General features: G+C 44.3%; 3 protein-coding genes across 8 annotated transcripts in view; 2 read left to right on the forward strand and 1 right to left on the reverse strand.

Annotated features, from left to right (window-relative positions):
* Window positions 1–10,672, forward strand: part of RHPN2 (rhophilin Rho GTPase binding protein 2) — a 56,290-nt gene extending 45,618 nt beyond the window's left edge. The window contains exons 12-15 of the mRNA XM_059903963.1: window positions 3,728–3,804; window positions 4,163–4,309; window positions 4,620–4,775; window positions 10,162–10,672. Of these exons, the coding sequence (XP_059759946.1) occupies window positions 3,728–3,804; window positions 4,163–4,309; window positions 4,620–4,775; window positions 10,162–10,428 (647 nt within the window). The 3' untranslated portion in view covers window positions 10,429–10,672. The remainder of the gene's footprint in view (window positions 1–3,727; window positions 3,805–4,162; window positions 4,310–4,619; window positions 4,776–10,161) is intronic.
* A 1,497-nt stretch (window positions 10,673–12,169) lies between these two features.
* Window positions 12,170–14,845, reverse strand: FAAP24 (FA core complex associated protein 24). Of its 3 annotated transcripts, none has more exons than XM_059903966.1 (5): window positions 14,778–14,845; window positions 14,371–14,489; window positions 14,118–14,257; window positions 13,807–13,959; window positions 12,170–13,060 (listed from the first exon to the last, which is right to left on the reverse strand). In XM_059903966.1, exons 2-5 carry the CDS (start codon window positions 14,474–14,476, stop codon window positions 12,812–12,814), a joined length of 648 nt encoding a protein of 215 aa, XP_059759949.1. In that variant the 5' UTR covers window positions 14,477–14,489; window positions 14,778–14,845; the 3' UTR covers window positions 12,170–12,811. The 3 variants fall into 3 exon arrangements, with proteins under 3 accessions (XP_059759949.1, XP_059759947.1, XP_059759948.1); XM_059903964.1 differs by having other exon boundaries at window positions 14,682–14,810; XM_059903965.1 differs by having other exon boundaries at window positions 14,678–14,810.
* Window positions 14,846–15,088: 243 nt separating this feature from the next.
* The window catches only part of CEP89 (centrosomal protein 89), a 76,926-nt gene continuing 72,100 nt past the window's right edge, over window positions 15,089–19,914 (forward strand). For all 4 annotated transcript variants that reach the window (XM_059905055.1, XM_059905056.1, XM_059905057.1 and 1 more), the window contains exons 1-2: window positions 15,089–15,210; window positions 18,414–18,520. In XM_059905055.1, the coding sequence (XP_059761038.1) occupies window positions 15,172–15,210; window positions 18,414–18,520 (146 nt within the window). In that variant the 5' untranslated portion in view covers window positions 15,089–15,171. The remainder of the gene's footprint in view (window positions 15,211–18,413; window positions 18,521–19,914) is intronic.

Consider the following 19,914-nt stretch of genomic DNA (forward strand, 5'->3'; position numbering starts at 1 on the left):
TCATTCTTGAGGGTCTCCTCTCCCTGGTTTGCTTCCTCTAGATTCCTTAAAGTCTCACGACCTCCGCTCGGGTTCCAGCCACCACCGCTAGTCAGGAGACCCCAAGAACTGCCTTTCGCCTCGTCGTTTTCCCTACGCTCCATACCCACCCACATGCCACCTGCCTTCTGGAAAACTGCGCTTTGCTATCTGTCTTTTACCTCTGGCTCCATAGTTTGAAAGCCACCTGCATCCTTATTCCTGCTCCAAGGCTTGATCTTTACCCTGTTTTCTCCGTTTTCTTTCTTTTTTTTTTTTCCCCAGACAAAAATTATTTTTATTACGAAACAAGAAGTAAAATTTTCACTGATACAGTGGATCCAGGGGATGCAGGGAAAAGTTTTTACTTTGGCAGAGAAAATTTCTTCAAAATCTAGTTCATCGTGTCTGTGTGTGAGTGTGTGTGTGTGGTGAGAACACTTAAGATCTACCCTCAAGTATACAATATAGTGTTGTTACAGTCACCGTACTGTGTTAGACCTCTAGAACTTACTCATCCTGCATAACTGAAACTCTGTACCCTTTCACCAACATTTCCTCACAGCACCCACCCCCCACTGCCCCCGGCACCCGCCATTCTGCTCTCTGCTTCTATGAGTTTGACTTTATTTATTTATTTATTATTTTTTATTGTATGAGTTTCAGGTGTACAGCATTATAATTCAACATCTGTATACACTACAGAGTGATCACCACCACAAGTCTAGTAACCATCCATCACCGTAGAGTTGACCCTCTTCACCCATTTTGCCCATCCCTCCCCCGCAAACCCCTCTGGTAACCACAAATCTGTTCTCTGTATCTATGAGTTTGTTTTTGTTTTGTTTGTTCATTTGTTTTTGGGGATTTTTTTAGATTCCAATCATATGGTGTTTTTTTTTCCTCTATCTGACTTATTTCACTTAACATAATATCCTCAAGGTCCATCCATTTAGTTGGAAGTCACAGGATTTCATTCTTTTTTTTTTTTTTTTTTTTGTCTAAGTAGTATTCCATTGTATATATATACCACATCTTCTTTACCTGTTCATCTGTCTGTGGACACTTAGGTTGTTTCCATATCTTGGCTATTGCTAACAATGCTGCAATGAACATAGGGGTGCATGTATCTTTTAGAATTAGTGTTTCATGTTGTTCAGATAAATACCCGGAAGTGGAATAGCTGGGTCATATGAACTATGCTTACCTTTTTGAGGAATCTCCATACTGTTTTTCCATAGTGGCTGCACCAATTTACAGTCCCACCCACAGTGTACGAGGGTTCCCTTTTTTCCACATCCTCTCCAACATTTGTTATTTCTTGTCTTTTTGATAATAGCCAATTATAATAGCCAATGAGGTGATATCTCATTGTAGTTTTGATTTACATTTTCCTAATAATTAGTGGTGTTTTATGTGCCTGTTGGCCATCTGTATGTCTTTCTTGGAAAAATGCCTATTCAGACCCTCTGCCCATTTTTTAATTGAGTTGTTTGTTTTTTTGTTGTTGAGTTGTATGTGTTCTTTATATACTTTGGATAGTAACTCCTTATCACATATATAATTTGCAACTGTCTTCTCCCATTCAGTAAATTGCCTTTTCATTCTGATGATAGCTCCCATCACTGTGCAGAAGCTTTTTAGTTTGATGTAGTCCCATTTGTTTGTTTTTGCTTTTGTTTCCCTTGCCTTTGGAGTCAGATCCCCAAAAATATCAGTAAGAACGATGTCACTGAGGTTTCCGCCTATGTTTTCTTCTAGGAATTATATGGTTTTAGGTCTTACATTCAAGTCTTTACTCCATGTTGAGTTAATTTTTGTGTATGGTGTAAGATAGTGATCTAGTTTCATTGTTTTGCATGTGGCTGTTTAGTTTTCCCAGCACCATTTATTGAAGAGACCATCCTTTTTCCATTGTCTGTTCTTTGCTTCTTGGTCATAAATTAATTGTTCATCTATGTGTGGGTTTATTTCTGGGTTCTCAGGTCTGTTCCATTGATCTGTGTGTCTGTTTTTGTGCCCTTTCCATACTGTTTTGATTACTGTAGCTTCATAGTATAGTTGAAATCAGGGAGCATGATACCTCCAGCTTTGTTCTTCTTTCTCAAGATTGTTTTGGCTATTCGGGATCTTTTGTGGTTCCATACAAATTTTAGAATTATTTGTTCTAGTTTTGTGAAATATGCCATTGGATTTTTGATAGGAATTGCATTGAATCAGTAGATTGCTTTGGGTATTATGGCCATTTTAACAATATTAATTTTTCCAATCCACAAACATGGAATTATCTTTCCATTTATTTGTGTCTTCTTCAATTTCCTTCATGAATGTCCTATAGTTTTCAGTGTAGAGGTCTTTCACTTCCTTCGGTAAATTTATTCCTAGGTGTTTTATTATTTTTGATGCAATTGTAAATTGGATTGTCTTAATTTCTCTTTCTGATAGTTTGTTATTAGTGTATGGAAATGCCATGAATTTCTGTATATTGATTTTTTATCCTGCAGCTTTACTGAATCATTCATTAGTTCTAACAGTCTTTTGGTGAAGTCTGTAGGGTTCTCTGTAAGTAGGATTATGTCATCTGTAAATTGTGTCAGTTTTACTATTGATTTGGATGCCTTAACTTCTTTTTCTTGACTAATTGCTATGACTAGGACTTCCAATACTATGATGAATAAAAATGGTAAGAGTGGGCATCCTTGTCTTGTTCCTGATCTTAGAGGAAAAGTTTTCAAGGCTTGTCGTATATGGCCTTTATTATGTTGAGATTTGTTCCCTCTATACCCCCTTCATTGAGGGTTTTTATCATAAATAGATTTGAAGAGTTTGGCCGTTTCAGATTCCACATGTAAGTGAGATCTCGCTCTCCAGTATTATGAGGGTGATACTAGTATCACCCTCATCTTAAAGATGAGGCAATGGAGGCTTAGAGAGATCAAAGTCTTTGTTCCAGGTGACCAAGCTGGTTGGTGGAAACAGGAGTGGTGCTCAGGGATTCTCCTTCATGGACACAGGCCACTTTCCTGGCCCCCTTGTCCACACAGTAGAGACAACCTCCACAGAGGGAGGGAGATGCACAGCTCCTGGCGAGGCTGTCTGGGGGTGGTGGCACCACTCTTGCAGTGGATGAGTAACCTGTCTGAGCCCAATGCTGTGTGAAGCAGTTTGTCTGTAAGAAACCACAGGGCCGTCCCGTGAATACAGGGGTGTGTCAGTCTTCTTGGCAGTGCCGTTCTTCTTCCCCATATTTTCTTTTTATACTGTTGTTCATGTATACTTAGCCTGCACTGGGATCCTTTGTTAGACACTGACTAGCCTCATGGGAAGGGTTGGCTTGAGCCTGCCATGAATATGATAGTGGAGATTTGGCAAACCCACTTCTCACTGTGAAATCCTCGCATCACACAATACTGAAGAGAGGAAGCTCATCTCGCCCGAAACTGTGCTGAAAGCATGGTATTTCCATAACAGCCACACCTGAAAGGGAGGTTACTTCTCAGTAGGATTTTATGAATACCAGAGGATGTCCCCTAGAATACAAATAAGCTCCTCGAAGGCAGGGAATTTGTCTTATTGTCACTACTCTGTCCCAGCCCCAGAGTGGGATATAGCTCATAGTAGATACCCAAATGGAGTTAGCCCTGAGTTTTCAAGGATAACTTTCAATTACAGAAACATTTGTGCTTTTACTTTTAATCTTCTTTTCCAGCTAAAACTGAGCGAGAGGTTGAAATTATACCGCCACAGTTCTCCAAGGTGACAGTAACAGACTTCTTCCAGAAGCTGGTATGTTGAACATTTATTTCATAATGACTTGAGGGGAAAGCTTTTCTATAAGTTGCAAGTATGTAAAAGGCTACTTTTAGATGTTTTTGATTTTTAATTAGAGATGTTATATAAGATGATTTAAATTAAGATAATTTTAAAAAGATAATTTTATCTTAAATGTATTGGATCTTTTAGAGAAAATGGCAATTAACATTCTTGTATGACTTTGTAGCACGTATTATCCCAGATGGTATCATTAGTCTCGGAGCAGGGCCAAATGAAATCTGTAAGGACAATAAGGCATCATTTCCTTTGGCTTTCAAAAGTTCCTGATTCAGCCTTCAGCTCCTACAGCTAATGATGCTCTATTCCAAAGGGCCCTTTATCTGTGTTTTCGGCTAATAAGAGATGGACGCCTCCTCGAAGCATTCACTTCGCTGCAGAAGAAGGAGACTTGGGGTTCACCCTGAGAGGAAACTCCCCAGTTCAAGTCCACTTCCTGGATCCGTACTGCTCTGCTGCGGTAAGTGTGGACCCTTCTAAATTGGGAGCAAAACTCACTGGCATCTTTGCAGACAGTGAAACTGGTAAAATATAAAGAGAGCTGCCCAAACAAATGTATGTGGGTGATTCAATTTAGGGTTCCTCTGTGTAAAAGGCCTTGCTTTATGGGAAAGGCCTCTCATACCTTTCTTGCCCAAAGAGAAAAGGATTAATTTTTGCCTTCTTGAAGCAAACTTGTGCAGATAACTATTTTATTAATGAACTTGGGAACTGCTTTAGGGATCTGAATGAACAGAACATTGACCTTTATTTAAATCATACTTTCATAGGTGGCAGGAACCAAGGAGGGGGATTATATTGTTTCCATTCAAGACGTGGATTGTAAGTGGCTGACTGTGAGTGAGGTTATAAAGCTGCTGAAGAGCTTTGGCCAGAACGACATTGAAATGAAGGTCGTGAGCCTCCTGGATGCCACGTCGTCCATGGTGAGTGCTGATGCCCCCTGGCAGCAAATAGCGATGTGGAGTGAAGTCAGTGTGAGCCCAGCCCCAGAGGTCTTTATCCGGACCCCTGCCTCCTGCCTGCATTTGTAACGTGCCACAAATGACTGAATTCCTAAGCTCGTCGTCACTGGGACGTGCTCAACTTGGGTCAGAGAGATCACTGGAAAGCTTTTTTTTTTTAATCCTATAGATCAGCGGTCCCCAGCCTTTTTGGCACCAGGGACCGGTTTTGCGGAAGACACTTTTTCCACGGATGCGGGGTGGGGCGGGGGGGATGGTTCAGGCGGTAACGCCAGCGATGGGGAGCTGCAGATGGAGCTTTGCTCGCTCTCCCGCCACTCACCTCCTGCGGTGCGACCTGGTTCCTAACAGGCTGTGGACTGGTACCGGTCCACGGCCCAGGGGTTGGGACCCCTGCTATGGATAAAAGAACCAATTGATTTATTTTTCTGGTTAAATTCTTTTCAATTGCAAAAGTAGTACATACTCATGGTTAAAAAAAATACTGAATTGATACAGAAGGGCTTGAGATGATGTGTGGAAGATGCTCTCCGCATGTCCGAGACAGTGTTAGCTGTTTCCTGTGAGATCTTGGGAAGCGTCTGAGCCTGTGCAAGTCCATGTGCACAGTTACATCCCTTTGTTTCCCCAAGTCGGAGGAATTGTGGCATACGCACTCTTCTGTGCTTGCTGCATTCAATTATGTACCTTGGACGCTTCCCTCTAGAACAGTGTGTGTTTATTCATTCAACAAATATTGATTGGGCATCAACTGTGTGCCAGGCCCTTCTCAGGTGTTGGAGCTACAGCTGGAATTAGACAGATAAGGTCCCTGCCCCCACAAAGCTGGCACTAAATAAGCAATAAGTGGTTGTGATTTTGGGTAAGTGCTGTAAAGGAAATAAAATGTGTAATGTGCTAGAATGACTGAAGCTGGGAGGGGCTCCTGAGCAGGGCTTGCCCTGAGGCTTGAGTGACAGGAGGAACCAGCCATGTGAAGAGGTACAAGAAGAGCACGTGGGCAGGGGCACCCACAGGCGCAGAGACCAGACCCTGTGGCAGGAATGAGCTTCACCTGCTAGAGGAACTAAAAGAAGGCCTTTCGGCCGGAGCATCTTGACACGGGCCAGAGTGGCGGGAAATGCGGTGGGAGGGAGGCAGGGCTTCATCGGCAGTGGAGGGAGTTTGAAACCTTTTGAGACTGGGAGTGACGTGGCATGATGTTTATTTTAGAAGGTCGTCTTGCTGTCTGGAGGCCAGCCGGGTGGCCGCAGAGCAAGCTGGCTGTGGCAGTCACCCAGGCCAGTGACGTTAGCACCGTCCCACTAGGGGGTGACAGTGGAGGTGGAGAGAGGTGGGTGCACCTGAGACGTAATTTGGATATAGAGCTGATGGATTTGTAGACGACTTGTATAAAAAAGATGCGGGAACAAGAGAGGACCGCACAGGTTTTGGCTTGAACTACTGCGTCATTTTTCTTAAAGACGGGAGACGGGGCAAGGGTGAGGGAGGCAGCGGAGAGAGAAAAACAAGTGTTGTGTGTGGTTCGCGTGCCATTAGGCATCCGGATGTAAAGGTAAAGTAGGCAGCTGGGTGTTCAGATCTTCAGTTCAAGGCAAATGTCAGCCTAGAACTAAATATTTGAGGATCATCAGCACAGAGATGATATTTAAAGCTGTAAGATACTAAACGAAATTACCCTCGAGGGGTTGAGGGTGGAGGACTCAGCCCTGAGAGACACCACAAGCGTCTGGAGGTCAGTCAGAAGAGAAGTAGGTGCGAAGGGGAGTGCAGACAGGTGGGATAAAGAGGAGCTTCTGAAACCAAGAGAAGAAAATCCTGCCCGGAAAGAGTGGTGGTTTGTGTTGAATACAGTTAAGAGATGGAGAATGAGGGAAGCAGAGCCGTGTCTGTTATATTTGGCAGCAGGACAAAAGGACACTTTTCATGGGGAAATGGCAACAGAACTCAGACTTAGAGAGGGTTGGAGAGTGAATGATTGTGTGATTCCATTGGTAAGAAATGTCCAGAATAGGCAAACCCATGGAAACAGAATGTAGGTTAGTGGTTGGTTGCCAGGGGCTGGGGCGTCGGGGAATGGGGAGTAACAGCTGGTGGGACAGGGTTTCTTTTTTTTTTTCCTTCTTTTTTGGCTGCACCACACAGCTTGCAGGCTCTTAGTTCCCCGACCAGGTATCGAACCCACACCCCCTGCAGTGGAAGCACAGAGTTCTAACCACCAGACCGCCAGGGAAGTCCCCAGGGTTTCTTTTGGAGGGGGGTGGGAATGTTCTGAAATTCGGTAGTATTAGTGGTTGCACAACTCTGTGAATATACTAAAAACCACTGGATTGTATTAAAATGGTGAATTTTATGGTATGTGAATTATAACTCAATTAGAAAAAAGAAGATAAAGTAGTCAAGGGACTCACATTGCATCTTGGGAGAAGGGATCATGAAAAATGGCACTTTTAGGGGTGGAATCCATAGCACTGCTAGACTAGTGATCAAGGTCTCAACCAGAAACAAAAGAAGTTTGTCCGGAAAGTGGATAAATAAAAATGCTGCGCTCTGGCCTGAGGGCTGGAGTCTATTAGGCACAGCCGGAGGACCTGCCGCTTTAGAGAGCGGCCCTGCCCCTGAAGAGACTGAAAGGCTTATCTGTTAGTCCTGTCACACTTTTGATTGAACCAGGCCAGTGAAGAATCTGATGTAGGGGTGAAAGCAAGGGTTCTGTATTCAGACTGCCTGCATTTGAATCCTGGCTTTCACCAGTTCCGTGACCTTGGGCATCAGAGACTTGCTCTGAGCCTCGGGAAAAATGGAGAAAATGGTGCGTAGCTGGGATACATTTCAGTTCATAATAGGTGTTAGAAGAGTAATAACCATGACATGGCTATTCTTTTCACCCAGCATGGACTTTAGATAATTGAGCATTGGTTTTTTTTGTGTGTTTGTTAATTTTTTTTCTATTAATTTTTATTGGAGTATAGTTGCTTTACAATGTTGTGTTAGTTTCTGCTGTACAGCAAAGTGAATCAGCTATATGTATACATACATCCCCTCTTTTTTGGATTTCCTTTCCATTTAGATCCCCACAAAGCATCAAGTAGAGTTCCTTGTGCTATACAGTAGGTTCTCATGAGTTATCTATTTTATACATAGTAGTGTATATACTATGTAGTATATATAGTAGTGTATATACTAATAGTATATATACTATTGTATATACAATCCCAATCTCCCAATTCATCCCACCCCCCTCTTCCCCCCTTGGTGTCCATACGTTTGTTCTCTATGTTTGTGTCTCTATTTCTGCTTTGCAGATAAGTTCATCTGTATCCTTTTTCTAGATTCCATATATAAGTGATATCATACAGTATTTGTTTTTCTGACTTACTTTACTTTGTATGACAGTCTCTAGGTCCATCCATGTCTCTGCAGATGGCACAATTTCGTTCCTTTTTATAGCTGAGTAATATTCCATTGTATGTATGTACCACATCTGCTTTATCCATTCCTCTGTTGATGGACAGTTAGGGTGCTTCAGTGTCCTGGCTATTGTAAATAGTGCTGCAGTGAACACTGGGGTGCATGTATCTTTTTGAATTATGGTTTTCTCTGGGTATATGCCCAGTAGTGGGATTGCTGGGTCATATGGTAGTTCTATTTTTAGTTTTTTAAGGAACCTCCACACTGTTCTCCATAGTGGCTGTATCAATTTACATTCCCACCAACAGTGTAAGAGGGTTCCCTTTTCTCCACACCCTCTCCAGCATTTATTGTTTGTAGATTTTTTGATGATGGCCATTCTGACCGGTGTGAGGTGATAACCTCATTGTAGTTTTGATTTGCATTTCTCTAATAATTAGTGATGTTGAGCATCTTTTCATGTGTTTGTTGGTCAGCTGTATGTCTTCTTTGGAGAAATGTCTATTTAGGTCTTCCACCCATTTGTTGACTGGGTTGTTTTTTTGATATTGAGCTGCATGAGCTATTTTTTGGAGATTAATCCCTTGTCAGTTGCTTTGTTGGCAAGTATTTTCTCCCATTCTGAGGGTTGTTTTTTCGTCTTGTTTATGGTTTCCTTTGCTGTGAGCACTGTTTTTAACTGCTGAGCCTCTTCTTCAAACAAAAGCAAATCATGGGAACAATAAAGCCCAGTGCTCTGGCTGAATTGGTTGCCTGCTCCCCCACTCTCCCTGGATTACGGTGGGGATCCCTAGTACCTCTCCGTGGAGCACATTCTGACTACCGCTGATGTCGTGGAAAGAACCCCAGGCTTGGAATCAAAGACCTGGAATCAGGCCCTGCCTGCTGTTAACAAGCTGTTTGACCTTCAGCAGGCTTCATGGTCCTCAGCTGTATAATCTAAGATTTAGATGAGTGCAGTGGTTTCCAGCTGTGCTCCATAAAGCCCTGAGAGTGTCAGAGGGGCGCCCCAGGAAGATTTGGGGACTGGGTAGTAGGGTAGTGGCGTGCTGGATGAGGACAGGAAACAGGTGAATGAGAGAAAGGGAGCAGAGATATTGCGGTGGTAGCTGGGAGGGGGACGTAGGGGTAAAGGAAAGTTTTTCAGAGGTGTGTGTGTTGATAGCACAGTTAGCGTGTGTGCAGATGGGAAAGGTTTAGGAGACAGGAGAGCAGAAAGGAGGGGATACCTGGAGGACAGAGGGAGTGAGAGGGTCCAGGCACTTGGGAGGGCATGTCTTTAAACTGGTGAAATAAGCATAAATTAATGGTTAAAATGGTAAATTTGATGTTATGTTTATTTCACGTTTAAAAAATTGGAAAAATTTAATATCCTCATCACCATGGACCCTGTACTGTCTTTAAAGAGAATGAAGTTGATCTGTATCTGTTGGTGTGCGCTGAAATCCAGGATACAGTAAGTGAAGAAAGCAGGGTGCGGACCAGTGTGTGTAGTGTATTCTTAAGGAAAGACGAATGGTGATGTATACTTACACACATATCAATACCTGTATATGAATGTTATCTCTAAAAGTGTAACAGACAGTGGTTACCTCAGGGGAAGAGCCTGAAAGCCCAGGTAGGAGGGACACCTACTGTTCACCTCATGTATTTTCATATCATTGACCATGAGTATGTATTACTTTTTCAAATGTAATAACCTTAAAAGGTAGTGGTCTCTAGCCTAAATTGCTACTACTGAGTATATTCCTTAAGAATTGTCCTTGTTGTTAAGAACCTAATTCTATATAAGTGTTTGTCACTGAGTTTCAGAATTATGTCAATGTAATTTTAAAGAGGATGCTATGAGTGCAGAATCTGAATCTCAAACTTCTTCGCAATCGTTCCTCTGACATCTTGACTTCTAACACCTTTCTCTTTCCTTTTCTGTGTGCAGCATAGTAAATGTGCCACATACTCCGCGGGAATGCAGAAAACTTACTCCATGATCTGCTTAGCCATAGATGATGATGATAAAACTGATAAAACCAAGAAAATCTCGAAAAAGCTGTCCTTTTTGAGTTGGAGCACCAATAAGAACAGACAGAAGTCGGCGAGCACCTTGTGCCTCCCATCGGTTGGGGTCAGGGTTGCGGGGCCTCCGGTCAAGAAGAAGCTCCCCTCTCCATTCAGCCTTCTCACCTCCGACAGTTCTCTGTACTAACGTGAGGAAACAAAAGCGTTTCCCATGCTGACTGGGCCTTCGTATTTGTGCCATAGCGGAAAATTTCTAAATATTCTCAAATCCCATTTTCTCACAGCGTAAACCTACAATTGATATGTTTTTATGAATGACAGTAACAAGAAACCTCTAGAAATTTGTGGAAAACAAACTTATTAGGGGAGTCTCACCATATTGCTGCAAGTTATTTATTATATAAAGTATTGTAAATAGAATAATGTGGAAATATGGCTGTTTTTAACGACTGTAATTAAGACTCTTAGTTACTTACTATCAGAGTTAAATTAGGATTTCCTATACTGGTTCTATTTGTAAGTTTCCAGACTTGGGTGATTGATAGATAGATAATTCCTTAACTCAGAATTCAGATGACCCCAAATTAAGTCAGGGCAAGGGACCATAATGATAGACTTAAATTAGTGTTACTAAAAACTGTCCCAGGGGGCTTCCCTGGTGGCGCAGTGGTTGAGAGTCTGCCTGCCAATGCAGGGGACACGGGTTCGAGCCCTGGTCTGGGAAGATCCCACATGCCGCGGAGCAACTAGGCCCGTGAGCCACAATTACTGAGCCTGCGCGTCTGGAGCCTGTGCTCCGCAACGGGAGAGGCCGTGATACTGAGAGGCCCGCGCACCGCGATGAAGAGTGGCCCCCGCTTGCCGCAACTGGAGAAAGCCCTCGTACAGAAACGAAGACCCAACACAGCCAAAAAGAAAGAAAGAAAGAAAGAAAGAAAGAAAAGTGATGCGCTTAAATAAATACACTAAAAAAAAACTGTCCCAAAGAGCTCCTTCCTAAGGGGAATTCATTAACCTAAAACATCAAGCTTTTACTATTATTTCTAAATAATATGAATGCTGTTTCCAGATAAAGTCTAGTGCCAAATTTGTCATGACTTATTAGATAAAAAACCATTTAGGAGCAACTTTTCTTCTATTTTATGTCATTTAAAAGTCGCTAACACAGTGGCAGTGTTAGATGAAGATGCTGTCTACAAGGTAGATAATATACTGTTTGATACTCAAAACACTTTTCATTTTGTTTAAAGTAGAAAGTACATAGTTGTATATTTTAAGAGTCTTTAAGAAGGGTTAAAAACATTGTATAAGGTCAGGATGTAAATGATTCAAGTTTAGAGCTCTATTTGACTTTTTAAAATGACATTCTTACCAGCTGATTTCTCTTGCTATACGTTGGATGACACTGTGACTCTAATTAGATTCACTGTTGGCATAGTACAAGTTATATAGCTTTTAAAAATATATCATTGACATGTAATTTTGAGAATTAACAAACGTAAATGTTTTCTAGTGTGTAATATCAAAAGGGAAGCAACCATATTTGGGAAAGTGTATCCATTGCCTTTAGGGCTATTTTTCTATAAATATTTACATAAACGCACTCATTTGCCTGAGTTAATGGTTTCCACTTTGATTTCTCTTTAATTCCCTCCTCTTTCAAATCATTTTTACCCTAATGCACAAAATGTTTTTTATTGTATTTGATTTTTAAAAATTACTAACATTTCACAAAACAGGACTTAGCTTTCAAGTTATCTTAGTATCCCTGAAAACATATAGCCTCTTTAATTGTATTTATTTCTTGAATGAGCAGTTGTGCATTTTGATCCCCAGGCTCTCCTCTCTGGATGCAGCTGCCCCTGCCATTTTCCCGTGTCTCTTCCCATTGTTGGGCTATACGTTGACAAACACATTCTTTCCCTCCCTCGCACGCATTGGCTTTTTATTTTAAAATGGGAACTCTGGACTCCAGGCTTTCTGTGTTCAGAAGTCATGCTCAGTGATTACAAACAAACTGTGCAGCTACCCGGAAGGGAGGGATGGAGGGAGAAAGGAAGGAAGGAAGAAAAAAGGCAGTACAATTGTTTGTTTACACTGGCAGCCACCCTCAAAGCACAGGTGTATTAAGACCAGACCTGAAGAACAGTGGCTCTGCCAGAAGGAACAAGGGGCTTATGGTACACAGTGCTTCATTCATTGTAGGTTTGTTTCCTTTAGACGGTCACATCCACCACCTTCCATGATAGATACAGGTCAACGTCACACATTAAAATCTGCCCAAGCTGGCTTTTTGCTGAATCTTGAGAGAGTCCCGGTTTAAACCGACTCCCTTAGGAAGGTGTCCACCAGCCCTCTTCATGCTAGCAGGATGCAGGCAGTGCCATCTGGGGCACACTAACTGAAGTAAATGCCTGAGCCCAGAAAGCAGGGCAGGACAACTGGCAGGTGCCATTCAGGCCTCACTTCCTCCTTCCCTAGTTTCTGTGAGAGGAAATATTGTTTCTTAATGTGAAAGAAAACAAGATCCTGTGGTCCGTGGTGTAAAGGAGATGCCGTGGGAAGAGCCATCACCTGGACTGGGTGAAGAACGCATGAATGTGCTGGGCCACTGATTGCCCAACCACCGGCTCCAGTTCTTGGATGGAAGCATTACTTAGTTGCTGGATACTTGGAAACCTCTGAAGCAGGAGAGGAGCTTTAACTTTCCCGACTCCTGGGATCTGTTGCACAGTTCGAAGGAGGGCTGGCTCAGAGATCAGAGCCCGTTTCTTCCTGAGAAAAGGGTTCTTACTGGGCTCTTTGGTTTGCTCTTGAACCTGAACCGAGATGAAAGGAAAAGCACATGAGTGCCCTCTAGAAGACTGGAGGTTTCTTAAAGTTTTGTTTTGTGGAAATTTAGTTTTAGTTTTTCCATTTGGTTCAGCTTGATTCACCACTGCAAATATTCTCATATATACCACGAATATAATTTTTCAGGCATCAGTAAAATTATTAAAAGATGAACTATATGGAAAACCACTAGGTGAAAAAAAAACAACACATGAACTTGCAGACAGAAGTGCTGATGCTTAACAAAAGATACATGGCGGGACTTCCCTGGCAGTCCAGTGGTTAAGACTCTGCCCTTCCAATGTAGGGGGTGCAGGTTCGATCCCTGGTCGGGGAACAAAGATCCCACATGCCGCGTGGCCCGGCCGAAAAAAAAAAGAAAAAAGAAGATACGTGTGGATGAGGCGAAGAAGCTGTTGACAGTGTCCCCAGCCTAAGTGCAGAATAGTGCATGATGGAGTCATCACAGCCTGGGAGGCTAAAATCAGGTCTCCAACTTGTTTGCTTTGTTACATGCTTGCCTAGAAAGGGGGGCAAGCTCAGCTAGCTGCAGAGGCAGCTTCTGAACTTAAATTCCTCAAAAAGGTTTTAGAAACCAACCCAGTCACTGATAGAGATTGACCTGATGGATTGTACCTATAATAAGGGCAGTTGTCAGAGTTAACAGGTCCAGGAAGGTCAGTCAAGAATCCTAACACAGGGCTATTGTGGAGGAGTAGGAATCAGTACTTACCAACTGGATAATGAGACAGGACGCTTCTGTCTGGCTGGCCACTGGAAGCAACACCATCCCAAGATCCAGCACAGTAAATTTCTGTACAGCTGCAAAGTACTGTTCACTCATCTGCGTTTTTTCAACTACTACAATCCCTTGAAGTTTACTGGACTGCAAAGAAAAAAAAAGACAGGAAACTATTTTGTAACAAAATTCCATTCAAGATTAAGAAGCTATCCAAGGGTGCTTGGAATGGCCAATGGTTTTATATAAATTATTGCAAGAGATAGAAGTCAATTTTCAATTTGTTTCTTTAATTCAGTACTTACATTTCTAACCCGAACAAGTCTCTTTCTGTAGCCATTTCCTGCCACCAAATCAGCTTCGGTGATATAAAGAATGCAGGATCTGCTAGACAAGTAAAAATCTACCGGTGTCAGTCCATCCTCAAAAACAAGTTTAATTTTTCCTGAAAATACAGACAAGAAAATAAGTTCCGTGAGCTTTGGATGAAAATAGGTAGAACGTTTTTAAAAAGTGGGGTGAGATGAGAGAGGGCTTTAGTAGAGGAAGCCCACCGACCTTGCATTCCCTGTGCCAGCTGCGACCCGCGCCATTTCTCATTGGCCACAATGTGCCCAAACGGCACGTGCATGGGGCCTGTGCCATCAGGGGTGTTCCCTTCCATCGGCGGCCTGGATCTAATTAGGGGAATACAAGACGGCACTTGAGCAGGCTCTCCGGCACACGGCCCCGCATTCCACCCCCAGCCCGGGCCTCTTTGGCAGGAGCCCGTCTGCAGAGTGTTCTTTAAGAGGCTTGATTATTAGCCAAAGTCTAAGAACCAGGAGATTCCTGTCCTAGAAGCCGCGTCCCTCATTTGCGTCACCTGCCTGGCCCCTGACATTCCCGCGCCGTGGCTCCTCCATCCAGTCCAGGGCGGGGGCCGAGCCGGCCAGGACCCAGCTCTGGGTCTCCCGCGACATTACCTGCGGCGCTCCACTTCCGGGTTCTCTCCTGCGCGCTCTCCAAGTCCTTCATCCTGCCCGCCCTCTGCCTCCCCTGGCGCCGGATAGGCTATGGCCTCAGAGATCGACACGTGACTGGCCAATAAGAGAATGGACAGCGTATACAATTTCAGCCCTGGAGAGGATTTGAGAGGTACCGGCTGGTTGCCATGAGCGACGGGTGTGAAGTAACCTTCGCTCTGATTGGTCGTGGGAAAAGCAGAGCCAATGGCAGACGTGGTTGTTGCGAAGTCCGTTGCGTACAAAAGGCGTCTGGGGCTAGGCCAGCTGGAGGCGGCCCAGTTTAGGGAGTGGTAGTCGGCTCTGAGACCTGCTTGTCAGTCTAGTGCCGGTCTGGCCAACCCCCGCAGCAAGGATGCTCCTGGGGTTCCGGAGAGGCGGCAAGAGGCAGTTTGTAAGTATATCTGCGCCCGGGGGTTAAGTGGGAAGGGGTTGGGATTTGGGATGGAGGCAAGGTAGCGGCACAAGAGGAGTTGGTTTTTCTTTCTAGAAACTCTGAATTTTCGTGTTTGGAACACAGATCCTCTATCCCAGTGTCGGCCTCAGTCGATAGGACTCGCCCTGTCTCACCTGTAACTTTCGCTCCGGTGTCGGGGAGTTTACTCCTGCCGGCACACACTTGCTCCACTACTGAATATTCCTCTGTGGGAAGTCATTCTTTTCTTTCCTCCGCCACGCACCATGTACACCCCACCAGCAAGTTCCATAGATTCCACCCACCAAATGCATCTGGCAGCCGTCCCCGCTCCCACCCCGGCCTCCATCATCTACCTGGACTGCTGCAGCAGCTCCTCCCTATTTCTCGGTCTCCGTTCCTGCCTTCCCCTAGGTCCGTTCTCCACAAAGCAGCCAAAGGGATTCTTTTAAAATGCAATTCTGATCGTGCCCACTGCCCACAAGTCACACACACAGGCGCTCCAGCTCTTCCCACCTTTAGGTTTCTTCAGGCCTTTGTCTTTGCTCTTTCTTCTGCCTGGAATGCTTCCCTCCAGACCTTACCACGGCCACTCTGTCACTGCGGGCGCACACTTCCAGGCTCATTCTCTGACCCCTCCTCCTACTAGGAAGCTACTCAGTTCCTTTAGTACCCTGATACCGACAATTCTTTGACATCCTCCCCTCTCCCCGTCTGTTGGTCCTACCAATATCCTCATTGCTCTCTTTCCCAGCCCTAATTCCTGACTCCGTGATACTTCTTTGTATCCACTGCCCCCCACCCCAATGGCGTTGCTCCTGTCTCCCTTTTCCATACTTGCCTGGTGAAACCCCAGACCTACTTACATCCAGTTCTCCATAAACGTAATACTTTAAATGCAGAGAAAGCATTTTGACAAGGGTACTCCTGAACTCCGTTTCAGATCGGGATCAGAAAGCATGTCTGACTTGGCTTGCTGTTCTCAGCCCTATGACCTGCTGAAGTCATTTTAGACAGGTGGATGTTGAGAAGCAAGGAAGGCATAGTTGAAGCATATTTTTCCATTGCAATTTTGCTAACTCAGCATCTTTATTGAGGTTTTTATTGCGTTACTGAGTTCCTACTGTGTGTGTGCCAGATACCCACAATTGATTGACAGCCTATGGCCCCAAAGGCTAAAGGGTAGACAAACCTATAAGTCATTCAACACAAAATGGTGAGGGAAAAAGTGCTGAAGAGGCATGTACCAGGGAAGGGGCAGCAAAGTCAGCCCAGAGAGTTGACCTGGGCCTTGGGAGGAGTAAGGAAATAGAATTCCAGGTGGAGAAAACAGCATGTACAAAAGTCTGACAAAGAGTCGTTTGCTATGTGGGAACAGGAAGGCAATTCTGAGCGCTACAGCATGTGTAGGGATGAGGAGGGCCCTCCAGAAAAGAATCTGGGGCCATTGATAGGAACCAACTGATAGCAGCCTTAGCAGCCTTCTGTGCCAGGAGAGGACATTTCTCTGTCAACCCGAGAGTTTTCATGCTAGGTTGAGATAGGATCATCCTGTGTTTTATGAGAGACTAGAGGCAGGAGAACCATAGTTAGGAAATGATTATCGTGGTACAGGGGAGAAATGTTCAGCATACTATGGGAGATTCACTCCATCAAATAAATAAATAAATAAATAAATAAATAAATAAATAAACAAACAAAACTCACGAGGCCCTTTTGAAGAACCTTCTGGATGCCAGCCCCTGGGGATTCAAAGGTGAAGAAAAGCCTTGCTTGTCCTTGAGCATCTGCCAGGCAGTGGGGGATGGGGGAGGCGGCAGACAAGTGTATATCCTGGAGAATGGTGGGATACAGCAGTGGCTGCTCTGGAATACCTGCCCTTGGGGTTGGCAATGCACGTGGGACTGGGGTGGGGGTGGGAGGGCTGCAGAAGACATTTGGAAGGTCTGCTCATCCCTCACTCCTGAAGGATGCCCAGACCCCTGGCTCTTCCCCTTGGTTGCACCTTCCTTTCCGCCCCGGTACCTTTTGCCCACCCCAGCCTGATTAGTCTTCCCCGGGGCCACTTTCAGTGGGTGCTTCTCACTAGGTCACAAGATCTCCTTAGTCTGGTATCAAAACTCTTAAATGGAAACAGTCCCCACTCTGACTCCAGCTCATTTTTCTAGTCTCTCTAACTCAGATGCCTCTGTATTCCAGCGAACTGGAGTGCTTATTTCTAGAACACTGCCACTAACGTCTTGCTTCATTCCTTTGTTCCTGTTGCTCCCTCCTCCTGGAATGCCTTTCTATTGCATTTCCCAAATGTGAGAGCAGTGGCCATCTTTGAAGACCCAGTCTAAATGCTCTGAGATTTTCTCCAACAGGACATCAGCGGTCCCCTTGCTGGCCCCCAGATCTGAAGGAGCCCTTCCCTCCCTGGGTCACCTCAGCACTTTGTCTTTACCTCTCCCTTGGCACTTTCCATGATTCTGTGTTGTATTATAAATATCTGGGTGTTTCTCCTCTGTACTGTCCCTCCTTAAAGATGAGGACAAGGTTTCTTCATTGTCATGAAACGCTGTCATGGCGTTTTGCCTCTAGTAGATACAAATGCATGGCTGGTGCACAGAAAATGAAGATTGGGCTACACTCAGAAACTTCTCAGGGCCTCCCAGTTGCCTAAAGCAGGGTTCTCCGACTTTCATTGTGTGTAAGAACTAGTTTTTGTTACTCTGCATCTTTGAGATAAGCTACCTAAAATCCTTATTAAGCCCCTACCAGGTGTTAGACAATGTGCTAAGTGCCAGAGTTCTAGGGTTGATAAAGACAAAAAGTTTGCATTCTCTTAGGAAGCTTCCATCTGGCCGGGGGGGCGGCAAGTGAGTAAGTAGGGTCATCAGGGGCAGTGCTGTGAGACCAGTTGGGGGTGCTGGAGAGTGGCTCTGCGGGATGGTCAGGGAAGCTGTTCTGAGGAAGGAAGGACCAGAGGGTCCCCACTGAGGGCAGCTATACGGTGCTCCCTGCATGGGCACGTGTGCCTGGCCAGATGGGGCTTGAGGATGGCAGGGGGAGGAGTGGGCGTCCTGGTGTGACTAGATCCCTGGGTGACCAGTGCAGGTGTTCCCTCCCAGGCCCAGGGAGGTGTGGTCGCAGTCCCCAGAGATGATCCCATTGACCTCTGCTGGGTTTCATTTGTGCAGAAACGCATCATCCATGGCCTTCTCCCTGCAGCCAGCATCGCACCGAAGCCAGCTGTGCCCCGCACACCTCCTCCACGCAGCCCCAACCCCTCTCCGGAGAGACCAAGGTGAGTCTCAGGTGAGCAGGCACTGAGGTCACCCTGAGCTCAGCCACCAAGTGCTGGGTCCCGGGACTGTTCAGATGGGTAAGAAAATCACAAGGAGGGTGATTAGAATCATGTCCTTTGAAATACGTATCACGGTTCCATAACGAAGCACTTAATATGGTTTCTCCGTGGGATAATGGTCTGTGCCTTTCAGGTCTGTGGAGTTCTCACATGTCATAATTGAATGCAATTTTTCAAAATATAAAACACTGAAGTGCAAATATTTAGGTTGATAGTATGTTAAAAGGAATTTGAAGTGTGCACATAATTTTCTTTTTAAACACAAGTCTGCCTGTCAGAAGAACTGCTCTGCAGGAAGGAAGGAGAAGTGAGCTCGCTTGCCAGGGCCCGAGATTCCCCTATCCTTCAGTGCTCCTAACACACCAGAGAGCTGACTTCTTTTATACCTAAGACCCCTGCCTATGTCCTCCAAAATTTTAGGCGCAGGAGAATTTTAGACTTTCTTTTTAATCCATAAAATACATGGATACATGGCTTAACTGTTAACAATGAGAAATAATTTCACTCAAGGGTGGTACCTTCTTTTAGTGTTCTTTGAAACTGGAATATTGTATGCCTCCCGATAATAAACACTTTGAAATATTTTTAGTGTTTGTTTTTTCCTTCAGTACAATCTTGATAACAAGAATAGCCATTTATTAGTGTTTCCTCTGTGCCAAGGACTCTGGTCAGTGCTTTAGAAGCACTGTTTCATTTCATCCTCTCACCGATCCTGTGAGAGAGGTCCTGTTGGCATCTCTGTTTTGAGCTCAAGTGTTAGTCATTGGCCCAGAGTCTCACGGCTGGTGGGTGGTGGCATCGCTGCGATGGACTTGTAGGTCTGTCTGGCTCTTCAGTGTTTGTGTGAACAACCTTTAAGTTGTGTCATTAGAACTGAAATGTTTATGTAGCAGCAGTAGTGAGAGCGTTAGCTTCACATTCCATTATAAAGCAGAAAAACAAACAAAAGACCACGTCGTTTCGCTGCAAGCATGCTGTAGACTCGTTAGAAAATCTTTGTAGTCTTCTGTGTTTTCCAAAAATATATTTCTGGATTATAATCTTTATTAGCCCCAAATAATCAACATGGTTTTGGCAAATTTGGCTGATTTCTAGGTTATTTTACTCTAAAAACTAACATTCAAATTAACTTCTGACATTATTCCACTTCGCCTCTAGCGTAATAGTGTAAGAATCTTCCAGCAGTCACTTCTGTTTCCTCCTTCCCATCCTTTGCTACTGTTGTTATACGTTTTAATTCTATATGTTATAAACCCCACAATATGGTGTTCTTATTTTTGCTTTAGATAGTCTTTTATCTTTTCTAAAGCAATTTTATTATATAATGGATGTAC

Source organism: Balaenoptera ricei, chromosome 19 (genome assembly GCF_028023285.1).
Source record: "Balaenoptera ricei isolate mBalRic1 chromosome 19, mBalRic1.hap2, whole genome shotgun sequence".
NCBI classification, from domain to species: domain Eukaryota; kingdom Metazoa; phylum Chordata; class Mammalia; order Artiodactyla; family Balaenopteridae; genus Balaenoptera; species Balaenoptera ricei.

Bases quoted from the DNA above. Each gene is read 5' to 3' on its own strand.
- FAAP24 (XM_059903964.1), bottom strand. The intron at 13,960-14,117 runs GTAAGTACTGAA...TTTTCTTTGCAG, and splicing joins GACTTGTTCGGGTTAGAAAT to TCCAGTAAACTTCAAGGGAT. The intron at 13,061-13,806 runs GTAAGTACTGAT...ATCTCGGTTCAG, and splicing joins CCTGTCTCATTATCCAGTTG to GTTCAAGAGCAAACCAAAGA.